General features: G+C 45.0%; 1 protein-coding gene across 2 annotated transcripts in view; it reads left to right on the forward strand.

Moving 5' to 3' along the window:
- The window catches only part of LOC139564009 (integrin alpha-8-like), a 57,188-nt gene that overhangs the window by 28,207 nt on the left and 5,110 nt on the right, over window positions 1–23,871 (forward strand). For both annotated transcript variants that reach the window (XM_071383135.1, XM_071383134.1), the window contains 15 exons: window positions 7,090–7,135; window positions 7,258–7,365; window positions 8,581–8,636; window positions 9,014–9,171; window positions 9,383–9,511; window positions 9,644–9,711; window positions 10,741–10,888; window positions 11,367–11,459; window positions 15,401–15,480; window positions 15,809–15,889; window positions 16,741–16,846; window positions 17,961–18,119; window positions 20,903–21,016; window positions 21,143–21,256; window positions 21,366–21,467. In XM_071383135.1, coding sequence (XP_071239236.1) covers window positions 7,090–7,135; window positions 7,258–7,365; window positions 8,581–8,636; window positions 9,014–9,171; window positions 9,383–9,511; window positions 9,644–9,711; window positions 10,741–10,888; window positions 11,367–11,459; window positions 15,401–15,480; window positions 15,809–15,889; window positions 16,741–16,846; window positions 17,961–18,119; window positions 20,903–21,016; window positions 21,143–21,256; window positions 21,366–21,467 — 1,562 coding nt within the window. The remainder of the gene's footprint in view (window positions 1–7,089; window positions 7,136–7,257; window positions 7,366–8,580; window positions 8,637–9,013; window positions 9,172–9,382; window positions 9,512–9,643; window positions 9,712–10,740; window positions 10,889–11,366; window positions 11,460–15,400; window positions 15,481–15,808; window positions 15,890–16,740; window positions 16,847–17,960; window positions 18,120–20,902; window positions 21,017–21,142; window positions 21,257–21,365; window positions 21,468–23,871) is intronic.

Here is a 23,871-nt window from a genome sequence, read left to right on the forward strand (position 1 = left end):
ACAACCGATAAATCTATGATAATCGATCATTTCAATAAACATTTTTCTACGGGCTGGCCATGCTTTCCACCTGGCTACCCCTACCCCGGCCAACAGCTCAGCCCCCCCTGCAGCAACACTCTACTCAGCAAACTGGACGTAGTCTATCACAGTGCCATCCGTTTTGTCACCAAAGCCCGATATACAACCCACCACTGCGACCTGTATTCTCTCATTGGCTGGCCCTCACTCACCAAACCCACTGGCTCCAGGTCATCTATAAGTCTTTGCTAGGTAAAGCCCCGCCTTATCTCAGCTTACTGGTCACCATAGCAACACCCACCCATAGCACGCGCTCCAGCAGGTATATTTCACTGGTCATCCCCAAAGCCAACACTTACTTTAGCCGCCTTTCCTTCCAGTTCTCTGCTGCCAATAACTGGAACGAATTGCAAAAATCACTGAAGCTGGAGTCTCATGTCTCCCTCTCTAACTTTAAGAATCAGCTGTCAGTGCAGCTTACCGATCACTGTACCTGTACACAGCCAATCTGTAAATAGCACACCCAACTACCTCATCCCCATATTGTTATTTATCCTCTTGCTCTTTTTTCTATTGTGTTATTGACTGTATGTTTATTTATGTGTAACTCTCTGTTGTTGTTTTTGTCGCACTGCTTTGCTTTATCTTGGTCAGGTCGCAGTTGTAAATAAGAACTTGTTCTCAACTGGCCTACCTGGTTAAATAAAGGTCAAATAAAACACACACACTGAACACTTTGACAGCTGACACACTGAACACTTTGACAGCTGACACACTGAACACTTTGACAGCTGACACACTGAACACTTTGACAGCTGACACACTGAACACTTTGACAGCTGACACACTGAACACTTTGACAGCTGACACACTGAACACTTTGACAGCTGACACACTGAACACTGGTTCTAAAGAGAGAGCTTATACAGAAGTTTGAAGCAGTCGGTCTCTGACAGGTTGACAGGTTGTGTAAACGTTGGATGGCAGCCATATTTCTCAGAGCAGGGAGTCCGGGACTAGCCCAGAGGTTTAGTTACTCAGCATACCCCAAAGGTACACTTACTCCCAATGTGTGTCTGTATGTGTGTGTGTTTACGTACTAACCTCAAATCAGTGGTGGCAGACATGTTTTTATCAGTGTGGAAATATGATTGACTTGGAAGGTGAAAGTGGGCCATAGGGTATGTTTTATTTACCCCAAGGGTACATTTACCCCAAATCAGCCTCTGTGTCAGTGGCACTTTTCAGAGGGAAAAGAACGACTGGGTATGGAATACAGATGTACAGTTGAAGTTGGAAGTTTACATACACTTAGGTTGGAGTAATTAAAACTTGTTTTTCAACCACTCCACAAATTTCTTGTTAACAAACTATAGTTTTGGCAAGTCGGTTAGGACATCTACTTTGTGCAAGACACAAGTCATTTTTCCAACAATTGTTTACAGACAGATTATTTCACTTATAATTACCTGTATCACAATTCCAGTGGGTCAGATGTTTACATACACTAAGTTTACTGTGCCTTTAAACAGCTTGTAAAATTCCAGGAAATTATGTCATGGCTTTAGAAGCTTCTGATAGGCTAATTGACATCATTTGAGTCAATTGGAGGTGTACCTGTGGATGTATTTCAAGGCCTACCTTCAAACTCAGTGCCTCTTTGCTTGACATCATAAGAAAATCTAAATAAATCAGCCAAGACCTCAGAAAAAAAATTGTAGACCTCCACAAGTCTGGTTCATACTTGGGAGCAATTTCCAAACGCCTGAAAGTACCACGTTCATCTGTACAAACAATAGTACGCAAGTAATAACACCATGGGACCACGCAGCCATCATACCGCTCCGGAAGGAGACGTGTTCTGTCTCCTAGAGATGAACGTACTTTGGTGCAAAAAGTGCAAATCAATCCCAGAACAACAGCAAAGGACCTTGTGAAGATGCTGGAGGAAACAGGTTCAAAAGTATCTATATCCACAGTAAAACGAGTCCTATATCGACATAACCTGAAAGGCCGCTCAGCAAGGAAGAAGCCACTGCTCCAATACAGCCATAAAAAAGCCAGACTACGGTTTGCAACTGCACATGGGGACAAAGATCGTACTTTTTAGAGAAATGTCCTCTGGTCTGATGAAACAAAAATAGAACTGTTTGGCCATAATGACCATTGTTATGTTTGGAGGAAAAAGGGGGAGGCTTGCAAGCCGAAGAACACCATCCCAACCGTGAAGCACGGGGGTGGCAGCATCCTGTTGTGGGGGTGCTTTTCTGCAGGAGGGACTGGTGCACTTCACAAAATAGATGGCATCATGAGGGAGGAAAATTATATGAATATAGTGAAGCAACATCTCAAGACATCAGTCAGGAAGTTAAAGCTTGGTCGCAAATGGGTCTTCCAAATGGACAATGACCCCAAGCATACTTTCAAAGTTGTGGCAAAATGGCTTAAGGACAACAAAGTCAAGGTATTGGAGTGGCCATCACAAAGCCCTGACCTCAATCCTATAGAGAATTTGTGGGCAGAACTGGAAAGGCATGTGTGAGCAAGGAGGCTTACAAACCTGACTCCGTTACACCAGCTCTGTCAGGAGGAATGGGCCAAAATTCACCCAACTTATTGTGGGAAGCTTGTGGAAGGCTACCCGAAACGTTTGACCCAAGTTTAACAATTTAAAGGCAATACTACCAAATACTGTAACGGTCCTGACCTGTTTTATGTTGTTTTTGTATGTGTTTAGGTCAGGGCATGTGTTTTGGGTGGGCAGTCTATGTTATCTGTTTCTATGTTGGTTGTGGTTGCCTGGTATGGCTCTTAATTAGAGGCAGGTGTTTTGCGTTCTCCTCTAATTAAGAGTCATATTTAGGTAGGGTGTTCTCACTGTTTGTTTGTGGGTGATTGTCTCCTGTGATGTCTTCGTTGTGTTCGATGTTATTCACTATCGGGGCTGTTTGGCTGTTCGTACGTTTCGATGTAACGTTCCTGTTCGTGAGTTTACGTTTGTCTATGTAAGTTTATGTTCAGGTTCCGTTCGTTACGTTTTGTTATTTTGTGTAAATTTTGAAAGTGTTTTGTTTTGTTTAGTGGCCGTCGTATTTGTAATAAAGATGGCTTATTTCCCTGACTCCGCATTTTGGTCTGAAGATCCTTCTCTCCTCACCTCATCCGAGGATGAGGAAAGCGTCAGCCCTTACAAATACTAATTGAGTGTATGTAAACTTCTGACCCACTGGGAATGTGATAAAATAAATTAAATCTGAAATGAATCATTCTCTCTACTATTATTCTGACATTTCACATTCTTAAAATAAATTGGTGATCCTAACTGACCTAAGACAGGGATTTCTTACTAGGATTAAATTCAGGAATTGTGATAAACTCAGTTTAAATGTATTTGGCTAAGGTGTATGTAAACTTCCAACTACAACTGTACCTATGGGAGGAACATGCACACACACACACACACACACACACACACACACACACACACACACACACACACACACACACACACACACACACACACACACACACACACACACACACACACACACACACACACACACAGGCACAAACACACACACATAGGCACGCACCATAGGAGGTTGGTGGCACCTTAATTGGGGAGGACAGGCTTTTGGTAGTGACTGGAGCGGAATGGTATCAAACACATGGTTTCCAGGTGTTTGATGCCAGTCCATTCGCTCCATTCCGGCCATTATTATGTGCCGTTCTCCCCTCAGCAGCCTCCACTGGCACACACGTTTGCACACATACACCTACGGGAGAAGTGGGGTTGGGTTTCTCTGGAGTGTAAGACGGACAGATCCAGGACTTTGGAATGAGAGCGGAATTCTTCTGTTGGAAGTTTGGATCCCTGAGGCTGAGCTGATGTTTGGACTGTACTACACAGAGAGAGTGTGTGTGTGTGTGTGTGTGTGTGTGTGTGTGTGTGTGTGTGTGTGTGTGTGTGTGTGTGTGTGTGTGTGTGTGCGTGTGTGCGTGTGTGTGTGTGCGCGGTTAGATCTGCCTGCTGAAAGCACACCTTAGCTTTGATGACTTGCAGATTGTGGTTGAAAGGCCAAGTGCTTTAGCTGCTGTCCTCTTTCCTCCTCTCTGCCTCGTTCCCCCTCTTCCTTCTTCCCTCTCTTTCCCCTCTTCCTCCTTCCCTCCTCACCTCTACCTTTCCAACTGCCCCCCATACCCCACAGACAGCTAGAGGTCCCCCTTTCTCTGCCGGCCCCTTGTTACACCTATAAAACACACACACACACACACACACACACACACACACACACACACACACACACACACACACACACACACACACACACACACACACACACACACACACACACACACACACACACACACACACTGGGGGCTAGGGTGTAATGTTGAATGTTGTGGTTTCAGAGGACCAGCAGGCTAAGGCACTCTCACTGACTGCAAAAACAGATGGACCACTCCTACATTCAATTTAGACACACGTTCTTAAACACGCACACGCGCACACACACACAAGAACACACACACATACAGAGGCAAACGCACACACACACACACACACACACACACACACACACACACACACACACACACACACACACACACACACACACACTCAATAGATCATATTTGACTCTAATAGTTTAACCATTTAAACAGATGTCACTAACGGTGTGCCTGTGTGTGTTACACTCTAGCCCTCTATCAGCATCAAGACTTAACCTAGTCTGTTTCATTTGATGGATAGCCAGGGATGTATATTTCCAACAGATTAAAGGCTATCTGAGGAGGAGTTCTCAACTTGACTCTTTCTAGTAAACTGGAGACAACCTCTCTGTCACAAGTCTTCAGAACCACATCAACCCTTATAGGTCCTGATCACATTTTTCTCATGACCTCCACTAGACCGATGGAACTAGAGAGCTCAGAACTCTTTCAAACAGAACTGCAGAGGTCAGAACTAATGAGCTTAACCAGTCCCATTGATATATTATCATGAGTAAGCTTAGCCTCTGACCCTCAGCCTCATTGATATTAGCATGACTTATCTTAGCCTCTGACCCTCAGCCTCATTGATATTAGCATGACTTATCTTAGCCTCTGACCCTCAGCCTCATTGATATTAGCATGACTTATCTTAGCCTCTGTCCCCAGTCCAAGTGCTGTATCAGCTTCAGAGCTTAGCTTAACCTTTGTCTTCCAGTGACAGGACTAGCTAGATCTATGGTTGGGGGCATATTCTATATGTCCCAGTCAGTCCTGTGTTAGCGTTGTGTTAGCTTAGCTTAGTGTGTCTGGCAGGGAAGGCTTGCATTGATTAAGTCTCTTTCCCACTGAGGTTGCAGACTTTCAGTCAATGCTGGGGTGTTTGTGTGTGTGTGTGTGTGTGTGTGTGTGTGTGTGTGTGTGTGTGTGTGTGTGTGTGTGTGTGTGTGTGTGTGTGTGTGTGTGTGTGTGTGTGTGTGTGTGTGTGTGTGTGTGTGTGTGTGTGTGTGTGTGTGTGTGTGTGTGCGAGCGTCGTCTGTCTCCCGTGAACACAATCATTAAAGTGCAGCTCTCTTTTAAACAAAAACCCATTTAAGACTCTTCATCTTCAAAACACATAATCACAAATTAACTGAGTAGAGCACTGGACTAGTTGCGTGGCTGCTGCAGACTGACTGGTTGTATAAGGCACATTATTATAGTAAAGTGGCTGCTGCAGACTGACTGGTTGTATAAGGCACATGATTATAGTAAAGTGGCTGCTACAGACTGACTAGTTGTATAAGGCACATGATTATAGTAAAGTGGCTGCTACAGACTGACTGGTTGTATAAGGCACATGATTATAGTAAAGTGGCTGCTACAGACTGACTAGTTGTATAAGGCACATGATTATAGTAAAGTGGCTGCTACAGACTGACTGGTTGTATAAGGCACATGATTATAGTAAAGTGGCTGCTACAGACTGACTAGTTGTATAAGGCACATGATTATAGTAAAGTGGCTGCTACAGACTGACTAGTTGTATAAGGCACATGATTATAGTAAAGTGGCTGCTACAGACTGACTAGTTGTATAAGGCACATGATTATAGTAAAGTGGCTGCTACAGACTGACTAGTTGTATAAGGCACATGATTATAGTAAAGTGGCTGCTACAGACTGACTAGTTGTATAAGGCACATGATTATAGTAAAGTGGCTGCTACAGACTGACTGGTTGTATAAGGCACATGATTATAGTAAAGTGGCTGCTACAGACTGACTAGTTGTATAAGGCACATGATTATAGTAAAGTGGCTGCTACAGACTGACTGGTTGTATAAGGCACATGATTATAGTAAAGTGGCTGCTACAGACTGACTAGTTGTATAAGGCACATGATTATAGTAAAGTGGCTGCTACAGACTGACTAGTTGTATAAGGCACATGATTATAGTAAAGTGGCTGCTACAGACTGACTAGTTGTATAAGGCACATGATTATAGTAAAGTGGCTGCTACAGACTGACTAGTTGTATAAGGCACATGATTATAGTAAAGTGAGGGAATGTTGTTGTTGTGTAGCAGAGGGATCTGATTGGACCAATGGGAACGTTCTAATGGAGCTGGAATGTGCCGTGGGGTTTCTCCGTTGCGACACACACACTGTGTTCCTATTTGGATAGTTTCATTCTGAACCAAAATAGTGCTGCAAAAATGGTTATATTCACAACTCAAAGCTGGTACAGACTAAATGTGTTTATGTATGTGTGTGTATCGATGTGTCAGTGTGTGTAAAACATGAGAGGTCTGTGCTTGATGAAGATTGCTGGCGACCATGAAATCAGTCCCACCTGTGGCGTTCTTTGAAGCTCATGCAGTCTCTCTCTCTCTCTCTCTCTCTCTCTCTCTCTCTCTCTCTCTCTCTCTCTCTCTCTCTCTCTCTCTCTCTCTCTCTCTCTCTCTCTCTCTCTCTCTCTCTCTCTCTCTCTCTCTCTCTCTCTCTCTCTCTCTCTCTCTCTCTCTCTCTCTCTCTCTCTGTCTCTCCCTCTGTCTGTCTCTCTCTCTATGTCTCTGTCTTTCTCTCTTTCACTGTAGATCTGATAGTGGGAGCATTTGGTAAAGGGGAGGTGTCGGTGTACAGGTAAGATATCTAATTCTCTGATTGGCTAGACTACATTGTTTCGTGTATCAGATTGGCTGCTAGTTTACAATGGTGAAATTAATTGTGTGTGTGTGTGTGTGCGTGTGCGTGCGTGTGTGTAGGGCTCGTCCTGTAGTGTCAGTGGAGGCTGAGATGATCCTGACTCCTAGAATCATGAACCCTGACGACCGATCCTGCCTCCTGACAGAATCTGATACCATGGTAACCTGGTGAGTACACACACGCACGCAAGCACACACGCACGCAAGCACACACGCACCCACACAAGCAGTCATTCACATGCCCTACCTTTCCAGAAACCCTACACCATGGTAACCTAGTGAGTGACAGACATAAGACCAATAGGGTGCTTCATAGGCTATGTGTGTTGGCAGGGACAGAGACATGGTGCTTTTGGGCAGATTGACAGACACCACTAAACTGTGGAATTCAGTCAAAACAAACACAGCTGATTGAAATAAACCATCAGACTGGCTGGAGGAACTAGACAGGACACAACAACACATGTACTATTAGGGAGGTTTTAGGACTGTCAGGAGGAACTAGACAGGACACAACAACACATGTACTATTAGGGAGGTTTTAGGACTGGCTGGAGGAACTAGACAGGACACAACAACACATGTACTATTAGGGAGGTTTTAGGACTGTCAGGAGGAACTAGACAGGACACAACAACACATGTACTATTAGGGAGGTTTTAGGACTGGCTGGAGGAACTAGACAGGACACAACAACACATGTACTATTAGGGAGGTTTTAGGACTGTCTGGGACTGTTGCTTTTTCTTTTATCGAGTAATTGTTTTATTGAGAGCTTTGGCCAGTTGAGTTGTTTTTCTGGTGGTTTTGGAGAGACTGAGAGGACGAGCGGTAAGAGGAAGTTTTTGTTCTAATCGGTGCTCATTGTTCTATCCTGAGTGGTTATTGTTGACAGGCATTTCACTGCTAGAGAACCCCAGTATGTATTTCCCTAGTGTGTCGTGTGTGTGTCGTGTGTCGTGTGTGTGTCGTGTGTGTGTGTGTGTGTGTGTGTGTGTGTGTGTGTGTGTGTGTGTGTGTGTGTGTGTGTGTGTGTGTGTGTGTGTGTGTGTGTGTGTGTGTGTGTGTGTGTGTGTGTGTGTGTGTGTGTGTGTGTGTTTATTGTCCCTTCTATCAGGAACAGGAAAGTGACTCCTACAGAGGGAGACCTGCACCATTAATATCCTGGAATCTAATGAGCGCATACACACACACAAACACACATTGACACATACACACACACACACACACAAACACACATTGACACATACACACACACACACACAAACACACGTTGACCACACATTGACACATACACACACAGACACAGACATACAGAATATAACTGTTTTTATGCTGTCTCAATCTCCCATGTATCTCTACCTCTCTCTCTCTGTTATCCAGTCTCAGGGTAGATATTTGTGCGAAGGTGAGCGGTGTGGGGATCCCAGACTCTGTAGGTAAGTAGCTCTGACTGGGGATGAAGAGGGGGGAGGGAGAGGTTTATGTATACGTTAGTGTTAGAGATGCTAACTATATGAATGTATGAATGCATTGTTTCCACTGGCTAATGATGCTCTGTGGAATCTAAAAGTGATAAAGTAGACCATACCCACGGTTCCCTCCTGCACACCAGATGAGAATACACACACACACACACACACACACACACACACACACACACACACACACACACACACACACACACACACACACACACACACACACACACACACACACACACACACACACACACACACACACACACAGGATGGGACCATATGGAACCCCTCCTCACTCTCTCCCTCCATCCCCCTCTCTCATCCACCTCTCCCAGTCTTGAATGCAGAGCTGCAACTGGATTGGCTGAAAGGTGTGAGGGGCGGAGTAAAGAGAGTTCATTTCCTGAATTCCCATCAGCCCCAGCACACAGGGGTCCTAACTCTTGGCCACAGCCGTCCACACTCCTGCCTGAACTACACTGTCTACCTACGAGTAAGTCAAACACACTCCACTTCCAAATAATGGATTTAAGTAGTTTTTTTAAATCGAGGCCTCCATCCTTGCTGTGTTTGGACAATATCCTCTCAAAATATCTGTCAACTCAGCTGAACCTGTTTTTGGACCAGTTATTGTGTTATAGTGAACAAACTTTATGTTACATGGCGTGTGTGTCCCACCCCCCTTCTCTCTCTGTCACTCTCAGGAGGAGGATGAGTTTAGGGATAAATTGACTCCCATTTCATTGGCTCTGAACTACAGTTTAGCCCCTCCTTCCAACCTGGATCTCCCCCCTGTCCTCAACCGCTACAGCAGTACCTTCCTGCAGGAACAGGTGTGTGTGTGTGGGGGCTCTCTTTCTCATCCAATCAAGACCACTTACAGCATATGAGTACCGTTAGACTAGACCTAAATCCTCCCCCATCCCTCTCCCCATCGGTCTCTCCCTATCTCCTTTATTTCTCAGGCGTATATTCTGCTGGACTGTGGGGAAGACAATGAGTGTATTCCAGACCTCCAGCTGTCTGCAAGCATGTAAGTATGTACTGTATCTAACATATGTAGCATATACGTCAACATGAATCAGTTACGGTCTCATTTAAATACAGCAGTTAAATAACCTTACTGATATAGGGGTGTGTTACGCCTTGCGTTGTGTTGTGCCCTGCCCTGTAAAGTGAGGCATGTTGGGAAGATTCAGAAAAGTCCTTGTCAACCTGTAAACTTTCAACATATGTACAGTGGGGCAAAAAAGTATTTAGTCAGCCACCAATTGTGCAAGTTCTCCCACTTAAAAAGATGAGGGAGGCCTGTAATTTTCATCATAGGTACACTTCAACTGTGACAGACAAAATAAGAAAAAAAAATCCAGAAAATCACATTGTAGGTTTTTTTATGAATTTATTTGCAAATTATGGTGGAAAATAAGTATTTGGTCACCTACAAACAAGCAAGATTTCTGGCTCTCACAGACCTGTAAAAATCCTACAATGTGATTTTCTGGATTTTATTTTCTCATTTTGTCTGTTATAGTTGAAGTGTACCTATGATGAAAATTACAGGCCTCTCTCATCTTTTTAAGTGGGAGAACTTGCACAATTGGTGGCTGACTAAATACTTTTTTGCCCCACTGTACATACTCACACTCACACACATTCATATACACACACACACACCCAAACAAAGGGTAGGACTGTGTTACAGCATGCAAGGAGAGAAGTTTACTCTCTGATTGTTTACATTAGCAAGTGTGTAGAGAGGCCTGTGTGTGTGTGTGTGTGTGTGTGTGTGTGTGTGTGTGTGTGTGTGTGTGTGTGTGTGTGTGTGTGTGTGTGTGTGTGTGTGTGTGTGTGTGTGTGTGTGTGTGTGTGTGTGTGTGTGTGTGTGTGTGTGTGTGTGTGTGTGTTTTTCTACTGTTTCCATCTGTATGCTATCGCCATGGCAGCCCAACAAAAACACCCTGTCATTCTCCTCTGTCTGATACACACACACATACTCCGACCTCTACTGTTTGACATATTATTGACTTGTTTTTATCTCTCTCCTGCACACACACAAACACAGGGACCGTACAGAGCTGGTGGTCGGGGATGACAACCTGGTCATGTTGACCATAAACGCGGTTAACAAAGGAGAGGGGGCATATGAGACGGAGCTACACACACTCCTACCCCCTGAGGCTGATTACATAGGAGTGGAACGCAGGATAGAGGTGAGAACACTCATTCACACACACTACCACCCCCACACTGACCCTAGCCCAGCTCAACTAGACCCTACCGCCTTGCTGACCTCTTTACCATGACATTACATCCTGTTGACAATGTCAGGGTTTTTTCTCTAGAGGACTCTTAGTTTGTTTGTTTGTTTGTGAGAGAGAGAGAGAGAGAGAGAGAGAGAGAGAGAGAGAGAGAGAGAGAGAGAGAGAGAGAGAGAGAGAGAGAGAGAGAGAGAGAGAGAGAGAGAGAGAGAGAGAGAGAGAGAGAGAGAGAGACAGAGAGAGAGAGAGAGAGAGAGAGAGAGAGAGAGAGAGAGAGAGTGTGTAATGGGGCACTAAGATGGATGAGGTTGTTACTGTCAGAACATTCATCACTCTTTTCCTCTCCTCCCTTCCCCCACATATCACTTCTCTTCCTCTTCCACCCTCTCCCTTTCACCTCTCTTCTTGCCTGCCCTCCTCTCCTCTCCAGTCTCTATCCAGGTTGAACTGTGAGTACAGGATGGTGAATGACTCCAGACTGGTGGTGTGTGACCTGGGGAACCCTATGGTTGCTGGAACAGAAGTAAGTCCAACACACACACAAATGAACACAAAAAAATACACACACGTACATGTCCTCACACTGACTTCCCCCTTTACTTGGAAACAACCACTTCCTGACCAAACAGGAAGCTGTTAATCAGATACAGTGGTGCTGATTGATAGTTACCATGGTGATTGATCACCCAGATACCCCGTACCCCACTGAGTCCCACACTCTGAAGCTGTCTGTGGGTATTTCTGTGTGTGTTAATCCGTTCGCCCCTTGCATGACACATCCAGGAAGCACAGGCTTTGTTAAGTAAAGAGTGGTCCCTTCCGACATGTAACTCTACCCTGTGTTTCTGTAACCGCTCTGTCTGTCTGTGTGTGCATGTGTGTTTGTGTGTGTATGTGTGTCTGTGTGTCTGTGTGTTTGTGTGTGTGTATACGTGGCTACGTGCATGCGTGTGTAAGTGTGTGTGTTGTGAGCCTGAGAGCGGTATTTGTTAGCTCTAGAAGCGACACACAGCATTCTGATAAATCAATTATGTGATCAGATTTCACTTCTGGGGCGCGGCTTTAGAGGGCTCCAAGGAATTGAGGAGTGTGTGTGTGTGTGCACGTCAGCTCTCCTTCAGACCAGATGTTTCCCATACAGGTCCAAAGGGGCATGAATTCCTTTGGACCTGTAGGAATTCATGAGCTTTTATATAATAAACACACACATACACATACACACTTACTAATCATGCAGCCGGAATAACGCTTGTAGACCATTTTGAACGTATCTTTTTCTCATTCTAATACTTTTTAGTCAAGCCTCTAAAATGCAGACTGCCTCGCCATGTTTCTTTAAAACGAACAGTCGTGTATTGTCAAAATGTTTCGTATTTTATTAGGATCCCCATTAGCTAGTGCTAAAGCAGCAGCTACTCTTCCTGGGGTCAACAAGCATAGCGGTGAAAACAGACACTGTTTATGGTAACATCCCAGACGGCAGGGCTGCCGAAAAATGTGTGGCGAGGCAGCATTTGCCACAGCACTTTTCAATCAGGTGTGGCTGCGTCAGCGCCACACCACTTGTGATTTAGTTTAATAAAATATATCTGCGCAAAGTGTAAAAAAAAGGGGCAAAGTGCTGTTTTTTAGACCGATTTGCCTCATGATCTGTCACTAACGCACAATTGTTTTGTCTTTCACACCGGAGTGCTGCTACAGGCTCTTTGTGTGCCTTGACCAATCGGATTAATGGAAAACGCAGGTCGCGCAGGCTGGCATAAAGCTCAAGGCGCTCTCCACTTTCCTCTGGTATTTATTTAGCAAGCTGATAACACATCACTCCCGACAGACACAAGTAAAAACTCTTACATAAATGGAGCAGCCTTCCTAAACATTAGCGAGCTGACATGATGTGTTGCATGGAAACGAGACAATTTTTCGGTCTGATCAACTGTAGAATACTAACAACAGCAGCTGCATAGTCTAGTCTAATATGGGCCCTGTTCCTCTGGCCAGGGTAAACGAAGCGCTAATGTTGTGTCGGCTATTTATAGCTCATTTGTTTGTGAAAAAATGTGAATGGGATTACATTTGGTTTATATTTAAACTTGGGCTAACCAAGTTACCTAGACTTTTTCAACTCTTGGATTGAAAAAGTCTACGTAACCTGGTTAGCCCAAGTTTAAATGTAAACACAATAATATAACATATAAACACAATAATGCAAACTACATGATGCAAACCTGCATAAATCAAGCTCACCCCTGTGTTTTATTGTCCAATCATGTTTCTTTCTCAGTGTCTGTCTATAGGACCCTCCTGGTCCTTCTTTAAAATATAATTCATATGAACAAGTACAAAGTTGCTGCAGTTTGACAGGGTTTTCATCCTCCCCAAGGCCAGGAGTTTTTTAAAACCATGTGACCTGATTAGAAAAACTCTGGTCCCATCATAGCCCATATTAAACAGATGAATCACGTCATACCGTATAAGGTCCAGAGTTTTACCTGGTTAGGTTACCAGATCAGGAAAAACGAAGGGCCTCAGAATTGTGTCTTCCGCTACACCACTCTGGGGCCTGGTGTGCCACCTCTGCCAGACGATCAGCATGTATAATGTGAACAGAAACGGCCCCTGCACAGAGCCCTGTGGAACACCATATATAGCCTTGGAGCAATCAGAGGTCTCACTGGCCAGAAAAACAAATAGATACCTGTCTGTTAATTTGGTCGACAGCGTCAATCCCTTCTCTTACATCAAGGAATGTGAGAACAGTCACAGAGCCACGGTCGATGGCTGGTCGATGCATTGGATCAGGTCGATGGCTGGTCGATGCATTGGATCAGGTCGATGGCTGGTCGATGCATTGGATCAGGTCGATGGCTGGTCGATGCATTAGATCAGGTCGATGGCTGGTCGATGCATTAGATCAGGTCGATGGCTGGTCGATGCATTGGATCAGGTCGATGGCTGGTCGATGCATTAGATCAGGTTGATGGCTGGTCGATGCATTAGATCAGGTCGATGGCTGTTCGATGCATTGGATCAGGTCGATGGCTGGTCGATGCATTAGATCAGGTCGATGGCTGGTCGATGCATTGGATCAGGTCGATGGCTGGTCGATGCATTAGAACAGGTCGATGGCTGGTCGATGCATTAGATCAGGTCGATGGCTGTTCGATGCATTGGATCAGGTCGATGGCTGGTTGATACATTAGATCAGGTCGATGGCTGGTCGATGCATTAGATCAGGTCGATGGCTGGTCGATACATTAGATCAGGTCGATGGCTGGTCGATGCATTAGATCAGGTCGATGGCTGTTCGATGCATTAGATAATTTCCTTGACAACACTGTCTCTGTACTATGGTGGGTTTTACAGTAGATCCAGATTAGACCGTTTTATAGTGGTGGTGGTGCTGTTCAGGACATGGGAGAGAAGCGACAGGAAATACATGTTTTCCAGATTTGGGGAGAGAGATATATTTGGGTCACTCTGTCTGTCTGTCTCTCTTTCTCTCAGCCTGGGGACCTCAGTGATTTAGACCCATTTGGTCTTTCGTCGTCTCTGTTGAGTTTTAAGGTTTCTCTCTCTGATGTGCAATAAAGTCTCTGACTTTGGAGTCCTAATGAGTTTCCACCCTCAGGCTTCTCCCTTGTAGTTTTAGCGAGTGTTTGAGTTTCCCCCCTCAGGCTTCTCCCTTGTAGTTTTAGCGAGTGTTTGAGTTTCCACCCTCAGGCTTCTCCCTTGTAGTTTTAGCAAGTGTTTGAGTTTCCACCCTCAGGTTTCTCCCTTGTAGTTTTAGCGAGTGTTTGAGTTTCCACCCTCAGGCTTCTCCCTTGTAGTTTTAGCGAGTGTTTGAGTTTCCCCCCTCAGGCTTCTCCCTTGTAGTTTTAGCGAGTGTTTGAGTTTCCACCCTCAGGATTCTCCCTTGTAGTTTTAGCGAGTGTTTGAGTTTCCACCCTCAGGATTCTCCCTTGTAGTTTTAGCGAGTGTTTGAGTTTCCACCCTCAGGCTTCTCCCTTGTAGTTTTAGCGAGTGTTTGAGTTTCCGGCATTGACTAGTGTCTGACCTGTTGTTCATGACAACATTATTACACACACACACAAATGCAAGAAGCCATTATCATACTCATGGTTATGAACTAAGCCCTCCACATGGTGTGAGTTAAGCAAGGGTAGAGGGGGGTTTAACTGGGGTCTAAAGACTAGAGGGAAAGGGATCTGGTCTTCTCAGCCCACAGATCTGTACTGATCCTCCAACTGAAACACACACACACAATACAGATACGTAACCCAGATACACACACCATGGCCAGGTTCTGGTTAGTTTTAACAAAGGGAGACTGTACATGGGGTTAGAAGGCTGCTCGGTTTAACTGAACACTTACAGATGTCACTGACACAGACTTTGAATCGTCTCTTTCTGTCTCTGTCCCTCTCTCTCTGTCCTTCTCTCTTGTCTCACTGTCTCTGTCTCCAGGTATCTGTAGGTTTAAGGTTTGCTGTCCAAAGGCTGGATGATGCCGGTCCTCACATTGACTTTGACCTACAGATCCACAGGTGACAGACAAACACGCAGATGCGTGCAGATACACACACACACACTGCTGAAGAGCTGTGACACACATAACTGTAAAAAGGAACCTCTGTCAGAATTCTGAGGATTTCTGTGGCTTTCCCAAACAAAGAGCGTCGAGACAGATGGCCGGAGGGAAACAGACGAGACAAAACATTGACTGTTCACCTCGCCACAAACACACGCTCACTCACTCATTTACTCACACACGCACACATGCACACATGCACACACACCATACATCGTCAGGCCATGGTGCAGACTCTACATCCAAACATCTTTATTGACTCATGTGTGTCTCTTATCTTACAGTTCAAACAAAGACAACTCCAAGAGCAACCCAGTCAGTCTGTCTCTCTCCATCTCTGCCAGAGCTCAGCTAGACCTGAGGGGGTGAGTGATACATCTCTGTTCTGATTGATCTTTTCTCTAACCCTGTGACATTAGCATATCTTGCCGTGTTTGATGCACTTTGTTGTCATACAGTTTATCTCTTTGTCTCGTGCCATGTAGGTGAGACAAGCTCATTTATTTTGCTGTATTTCTATTGCTCAGTGTGGTTGTGTCTCTGTATGTTTCTATGAATAGATCTCTGCTAATCATGCACACATGAGCCAGTGCTAGTGCTCCTTCGTCACACACACGCTTGCACACACACACATACACACGTTTGATTTACTATCCTTGTGGGGAACAAAACATTGACTCCCATTCAAACTCCTTTTTTCCCTAACCGTTAACCTAACCCTAACCTTAACGCTAAGCTTAACACCTAACCCTAAAACTAAACCTTACCCTAACCCTAATTGTAACCCTAACCCTAACTCCCAAGCCTAAAATAGCTTTTTTCCTTGTGGGTTCTGACGAAATGTACCCACTTGTCCGAATGTTCCTTGTTTTACTACCCCCCCCACACACACAAACACACTTCAAAGTCTGGACCCCAGAGTGACTTGGCTGCTTCTAAGGCAGTTGTACACACAAACAGATAGTGATCCGTGGGGGGGGCTGTGGGTGTGGGGGGCTGGAGGTTAAGGTCCAACCGGCGTTGGGTAAGTTGTGTTTGGCAGCGGAGTGGCGAGTGGCTTGGTGTTCACCCCCCAAGTTGTCCTGGATGTTGTATATCATTTGCTCTCCATATCATTTGTTCTCACACTCTCTCTCTTCTCTTTCTTTCTCTGTCGCTTCTCTTTTTCTTTCTTTCTCTCTTCCATCTCTCTCTGCCTCTCTCGCTCCCTTTCCAGGGTGTGTCATCCCTCTCAGGTGGTTCTTCCGTTTCCTCACTGGGAGCCCAAAGAGAAGCCGGTCAAAGAGGATGACGTAGGACCCCAGGTCACACACATCTACGAGGTACATACACACACAGTAAAGGCAGTAGCCCTGTAAGTGCTGGCTGCTGTCTGATCAAAGGCCTCCTGAACAGTGGTAATTACTGTCATAAAGGAAGAGAGAGAGAAAGACAGAGTGGGGTGGAGGGATAAGAGGAGGGGATCAGACATACACTACCGTTCAAAAGTTTGGTGTCACTTAGAAATGTCCTTGTTTTTGAAAATAAATAAATAAATTGTCCATTAAAATAACATCAAATTGATCAGAAATACAGTGTAGACATTGTTAATATTGTAAATTACTATTGTAGCTGGAAATGGCAGATTTTTTTATGGAATATCTTCATAGGCGTACAGAGGCCCATTATCAGCAACCATCACTCCTGTGTTCCAATGGCACGTTGTGTTAGCTAATCCAAGTTTATCATGAAGATCTGGTACAACGCTGTATACTACTCCCTTCACAGAACAGCGCAAACTGGCTCTTCAGTTTCTTGGCATGGAATAGCCTTCATTTCTCAGAACAAGAATAGACTGATGAGTTTCAAAAGAAAGTTCTTTGTTTCTGGCCATTTTGAGCCTGTAATCGAACCCACAAATGCTGATGCTCCAGATACTCAGCTAGTCTAAAGGACAGTTTTATTGCTTCTTGAATTAGCACAACAGTTTTCAGCTGTGCTAACATAATTGCAAAAGGGTTTTCTAATGATCAATTAGCCTTTTAAAATGATAAACTTGGATTAGCTAACACAACGTGCCATTGGAACACAGGAGTGATGGTTGCTGATAATGAGCCTCTGTATGCTTATGTAGATATGTGCGTGTGTGTGTGTGTTGAAGATGCAGTGAAGAGGGACATCTGCTGGATGTCTGCAGGGTTTGGGGCTGCAGTGCTCCTGTCCTGCAGTCTGTCCAGCTGGTTATAGTTAGGTCGGCCAGAGTTTCTCTCTCAGAGAATTCCTGCCTGGAGCACTGGGACCATGTCCTGTTTGGGTGACTCACCATCACCACCCTCAGAATTAATGAGTGTGTGGAAAGGGGCTAAGCTGAGTGGCTTGGTGTTCTCATACTCTCTCTCTCTACTCCCCCCTCTCTCTTCCTCTCATCTCTATCTCCTTTCCCTCTTATTCTCTCAGCTCCATAACTCAGGTCCCAGTAGTATCAGGGAGGCGGAGCTCCAGGTGGGCTGGCCCTCTCGTTTCCGTGACGAACACCTGCTCTACGCTCTGGAGGTTCTAACGGAAGGACCAATCAGCTGCCGGAGCAACACCAGCCTCAACCCCCTGGGCCTACAGGTAACACAACCACACCTCCTGCTGAGACTGGACACTGGACACTGTACTCATGCACTACTTTTCTATATTTATTAACCTGTATTGGTTTCCAATGCTTCAGAAACAATGGCATAAATGCTTTTGTGAAATTACAGCTCAGTTAGATCAAAGTGTACTGACCCGATCTAGCGTTGATGCAGCTCAGTTCTTCTCATAATAAAATAGGGTAATAGGGACATCTGCTGTCATCTACCGTCTGGTTTATGTTTGTGATGATGACTGAGGAATGTGCTTTAATGATGACAGGACAAAGTCACTCATTCCATGTTTATTGAAGACTGTAGGAGAGGAGAGGGACTAGTGGAGTTGGCCCAGAGCAGGGTTGGTGGTGAAGAGCAGGATGCCAGTAAAGACAGTGTGGTTGTAGTTGTCATCATACAGCCCCCAGCCCTTCGGAAGCCTTAAGTACACCAGATCATCTTTCTCTAGCTCCAGAGCCACGGCACCTGTCATGTACTCATAACCACCATGGAAGTTGTCCTGGACGTTGTATATCATTTGCTCTCCATTTTTGACCAAGTAAACACCCATTTTCTGTCCAGGCTCTCGACCCATGGAGGTGAATGTGAGGTAGTAGACTCCTCTCACTGGTGCTGAGAACATACCTCGTATCAGAGGGGAACGTATCAGAGGGGTACAACGTATCAGAGGGGAAGCAGGGAGAGATCAGCACTATCCGTCTCTCTTAGGCACTGTAGCAGCCTGTTAGTGGTTGGGGTCTGTGCCAGTAGCTGGCCCCTGTGGGCACCACAGGCGTCCGGTGTCACCATAATTGGGGAGGACAGGCTCATAGTAATGGCTGGAATGGACTAAAGTGAATGGTATCGAACACATCAAACACATACCATTCCATTCACGCCATTCCAGACATTATTTAGAGCCATCCTCCCATCAGCAGCCTCCTGTGGTGGACACGTGAGCATGGAGATTGTGTGTTTATGTTTATACCTTTATCTGAGCTGTAGATGTACACTGCTCAAAAAAATTAAGGGAACACTAAAATAAAACATGCTAGATCTGAATGAATGAAATATTCTTATTAAATACTTTTTTCTTTACATAGTTGAATGTGCTGACAACAAAATCACACAAAAATGATCAATGGAAATCAAATTTATCAACCCATGGAGGTCTGGATTTGGAGTCACACTCAAAATTAAAGTGGAAAACCACACTACAGGCTGATCCAACTTTGATGTAATGTCCTTAAAACAAGTCAAAATGAGGCTCAGTAGTGTGTGTTGCCTCCACGTGCCTGTATGACCTCCCTACAACGCCTGGGCATGCTCCTGATGAGGTGGCGGATGGTCTCCTGAGGGATCTCCTCCCAGACCTGGACTAAAGCATCCGCCAACTCCTGGACAGTCTGTGGTGCAACGTGGCGTTGGTGGATGGAGCGAGACATGATGTCCCAGATGTGCTCAATTGGATTCAGGTCTGGGGAACGGGCGGGCCAGTCCATAGCATCAATGCCTTCCTCTTGCAGGAACTGCTGACACACTCCAGCCACATGAGGTCTAGCATTGTCTTGCATTAGGAGGAACCCAGGGCCAACCGCACCAGCATATGGTCTCACAAGGGATCTGAGGATCTCATCTCGGTACCTAATGGCAGTCAGGCTACCTCTGGCAAGCACATGGAGGGCTGTGCGGCCCCACAAAGAAATGCCACCCCACACCATGACTGACCCACCGCCAAACCGGTCATGCTGGAGGATGTTGCAGGCAGCAGAACGTTCTCCACGGCGTCTCCAGACTCTGTCACGTCTGTCACATGTGCGTGTGAACCTGCTTTCATCTGTGAAGAGCACAGGGCGCCAGTGGCGAATTTGACAATCTTGGTGTTCTCTGGCAAATGCCAAACGTCCTGCACGGTGTTGGGCTGTAAGCACAACCCCCACCTGTGGACGTCGGGCCCTCATACCACCCTCATGGAGTCTGTTTCTGGCTGTTTGAGCAGACACATGCACATTTGTGGCCTGCTGGAGGTCATTTTGCAGGGCTCTGGCAGTGCTCCTCCTTGCACAAAGGCGGAGGTAGCGGTCCTGCTGCTGGGTTGTTGCCCGTCTACGGCCTCCTCCACGTCTCCTGATGTACTGGCCTGTCTCCTGGTAGCGCCTCCATGCTCTGGACACTACGCAGACAGACACAGCAAACCTTCTTGCCACAGCTCGCATTGATGTGCCATCCTGGATGAGCTGCACTACCTGAGCCACTTGTGTGGGTTGTAGACTCCGTCTCATGCTACCACTAGAGTGAAAGCACTGCCAGCATTCAAAAGTGACCAAAACATCAGCCAGGAAGCATAGGAATTGAGAATTGGTCTGTGTTCACCACCTACAGAACCACTCCTTTATTGGGGGTGTCTTGCTAATTTCCTATAATTTCCACCTGTTGTCTATTCCATTTGCACAACAGCATGTGAAATTTATTGTCAATCAGTGTTGCTTCCTAAGTGGACAGTTTGATTTCACAGAAGTGTGATTTACTTGGAGTTACATTGTGTTGTTTAAGTGTTCCCTTTATTTTTTTGAGCAGTGTACTTTAGCAAGGCACTGTAAGTGTGTACCTGTAGTGTTTTTTGTATAGATGGTTGGTTGGACTTATAAGTGGTATGTAATAATGTGACTTAATTCTCTCCCCTCTTTCTCGCTCTTACTCTCACGCTCACTCTCTTTCTTTGTCTCTGTGTCTCTGTGTCTCTGTGTCTCTGTCTCTCTGTCTCTCTCTCTCTTTCTCCCTCAGATGTCCTCTGTCCAGGACACTCCAGAATTGTTGGGCTTTCTGAGAAACAGTAGCTCTCCTCACCGCTACAGACGAGCCACCAGCGCTGCCCAGCCCTACAGCAGCAAGACCCTGGTACTTACAATACGTGCACTTCATTATCAGCAGCCTTGGATTTCACTGTCAGCTTGTTTGGTATTACTATACAGCATCACTTTTGGAATGTATATGAACTCTCTCTCTGTTTCTCCCGCTCTGTAGAACTGCAGTAACATCCTTTGTCTAAGAGTTCTGTGTGTGGTCGGGCGGTTGGACCGTGGTCAGAGCGCTGTAGTCAAGATCCGCTCCCGACTCTGGGCTCACACCTTCCTCCAGGTGAGCACAAGCACATAAACCCAAACGTATGTACTACTGGGAGTATTCATATTAATGTTATTATTAGTATTAAGAAATAAAGTATCTATAACATCTATTCACCTTGCAGAGACGTAACGACCCATACCTCCTCAACTCCACCGTGTCCTTCAGAGTGACGGCCCTGCCCTACCGCCTCCAGCCCTCCTCCTTACCCCAACACACCACTTCAGTAAGATACCCCTAACACTAACCCATACCTATACACTCTTAGAAGGAAAGGAGCCTGGAAGAACCTTCTGAGGTTCTAAAAATTGCCACACGGGGAACCTTTCCAGTTCAAAAAGGTTCCATGAGGAACCCCTCTGAAAAGGGTATTCGACAGTGGCAGTGGAAAAAGTACCCAATTGTCATACTTGAGTAAAAGTATAGATACCTTAATAGAAAGTTACTCAAGTAAAAGTAAAAGTCACCCAGTAAAATACTACTTGAGTAAAAGTCTAAAAGTATTTGGTTCTAAATATACTTAAGTATCAAAAGTAAATGTAATTGCTAAAATATACTTAAGTATCAAAAGTAAAAGTAGAAGTATACATTTCAAATTCCTTCTATTAAGCAAAGCAGGCGGCACCATTTTATTGTTTTAAAAATGCATGGATAGCCAGGGGCACTCTCCAACACTCACACATAATTTACAAAAGATACATTTGTGTTTAGTGAGTCCGCCAGATCAGAGGCAGAAGGGATGACCATGTGCGTAAATTGGACCATTTTCCTGTCCTGCTAAGCATTCAAAATGTAACGAGTACTTCTGGGTGTCAGGTACAGTAAAATGTATGGAGTAAAAAGTACATTATTTTCTTTAGGAATGTAGTGAAGTAAAAGTAAAAGTAGTCAAAAATATAAATAGTACCCGCAAACACCAGTCGCAACGTCAACAGTGAAGAGGCGACTCCGGGATGCTGGCCTTCTAGGCAGAGTTCCTCTGTCCAGTGTCTGTGTTCTATTGCCCATCTTAATCTTTTATTTTTATTGGCCAGTCTGAGAGATGGCTTTTTCTTTGCAACTCTGCCTAGAACTCTGCCTGACATTGAGACTGGTGTTTTGCGGGTACTATTTAATGAAGCTGGCAGTTGAGGACTTGTGAGACGTCTGTTTCTCAAACTAGACACTCTAATGTGCTTGTCTACTTGCTCAGTTGTGCACCGGGTCCTCCCACTCCTCTTTCTATTCTGGTTAGAGACAGTTTGGTTAGAGCCAATACTCAGCTAGTCTAAAGAAGGCCAGTTTTATTGCTTCTTTAATCTGGAAAACAGTTTTCAGCTGTGCTAACATAATTGAAAAAGGGTTTTCTAATGATCAATTAGCCTTTTAAAATTATAAACCTGGATTAGCTAACACAACGTGTCATTGGAACACAGGAGTGATGGTTGCTGATAATGGGCCTCTGTACGCCTATGTAGATATTCCATTAAAAATCTGCCGTTTCCACCTACAATAGTCATTTAGAACATTAACAATGTCTACACCGTATTTCTAATCATTTTGATGTTATTTTAATGGACAAAAAAAAGTGCTTTTCTTTCAAAAACAAGGACATTTCTAAGTGGCCTCAAACTTTTGAACGATAATCATTTAATTACCATAGCGAATTATTGTAATGTTTGTTTATGTGTCAATTAATCCCATAAGGGATGGGTTGGCGATTTGACAAGAAAATATACTTTTCATTCATTCATTCATATAGTAATAAAGTGGTAACTAGTCCAACTTTGGGATTTGCATGGACTCTTGAGGAACTCTGTAAGCCCCATTGAAGCTACAAAACTGTCAGTGTTCAACCTTAACATATGATGACAATGCAACAGAACAGATGAACAGGAATGACATTTACCCCCACGGGTGGCCTGAAAAGATCTATCTGAAAGCCACGCCCACACTAAGACATGCCTCCAGTCAAGAGTTTTGCTACATTGAAACATTGAAGGTTCCTCCATGAACCTAACCATACAGTGGGGAGAACAAGTATTTGATACACTGCCGATTTTGCAGGTTTTCCTACTTACAAAGCATGTAGAGGTCTGTAATTATTATCATAGGTACACTTCAACTATGAGAGACGGAATCTAAAATAATTAGTCTCCTTAGTTGGCCAACAACCTCCTTAGTGGCAACTCCTTAGTTGCCATGGCTGTGTGCTTCGTGTCGTTGTCATGCTGGAAGACCCAGCCACGACCCATCTTCAATGCTCTTACTGAGGGAAGGAGGTTGTTGGCCAAGATCTCGCGATACATGGCCCCATCCATCCTCCCCTCAATACGGTGCAGTCGTCCTGTCCCCTTTGCAGAAAAGCATCCCCAAAGAATGATGTTTCCACCTCCATGCTTCACGGTTGGGATGGTGTTCTTGGGGTTGTACTCATACTTCTTCTTCCTCCAAACACGGCGAGTGGAGTTAGACCAAAAAGCTCTATTTTTGTCTCATCAGACCACATGACCTTCTCCCATTCCTCCTCTGGATCATCCAGATGGTCATTGGCAAACTTCAGACAGGCCTGGACATGCACTGGCTTAAGCAGGGGGACCTTGCGTGCGCTGCAGGATTTTAATCCATGACGGCGTAGTGTGTTACTAATG

This window comes from Salvelinus alpinus, chromosome 35 (genome assembly GCF_045679555.1).
Source record: "Salvelinus alpinus chromosome 35, SLU_Salpinus.1, whole genome shotgun sequence".
NCBI lineage: Eukaryota > Metazoa > Chordata > Actinopteri > Salmoniformes > Salmonidae > Salvelinus > Salvelinus alpinus.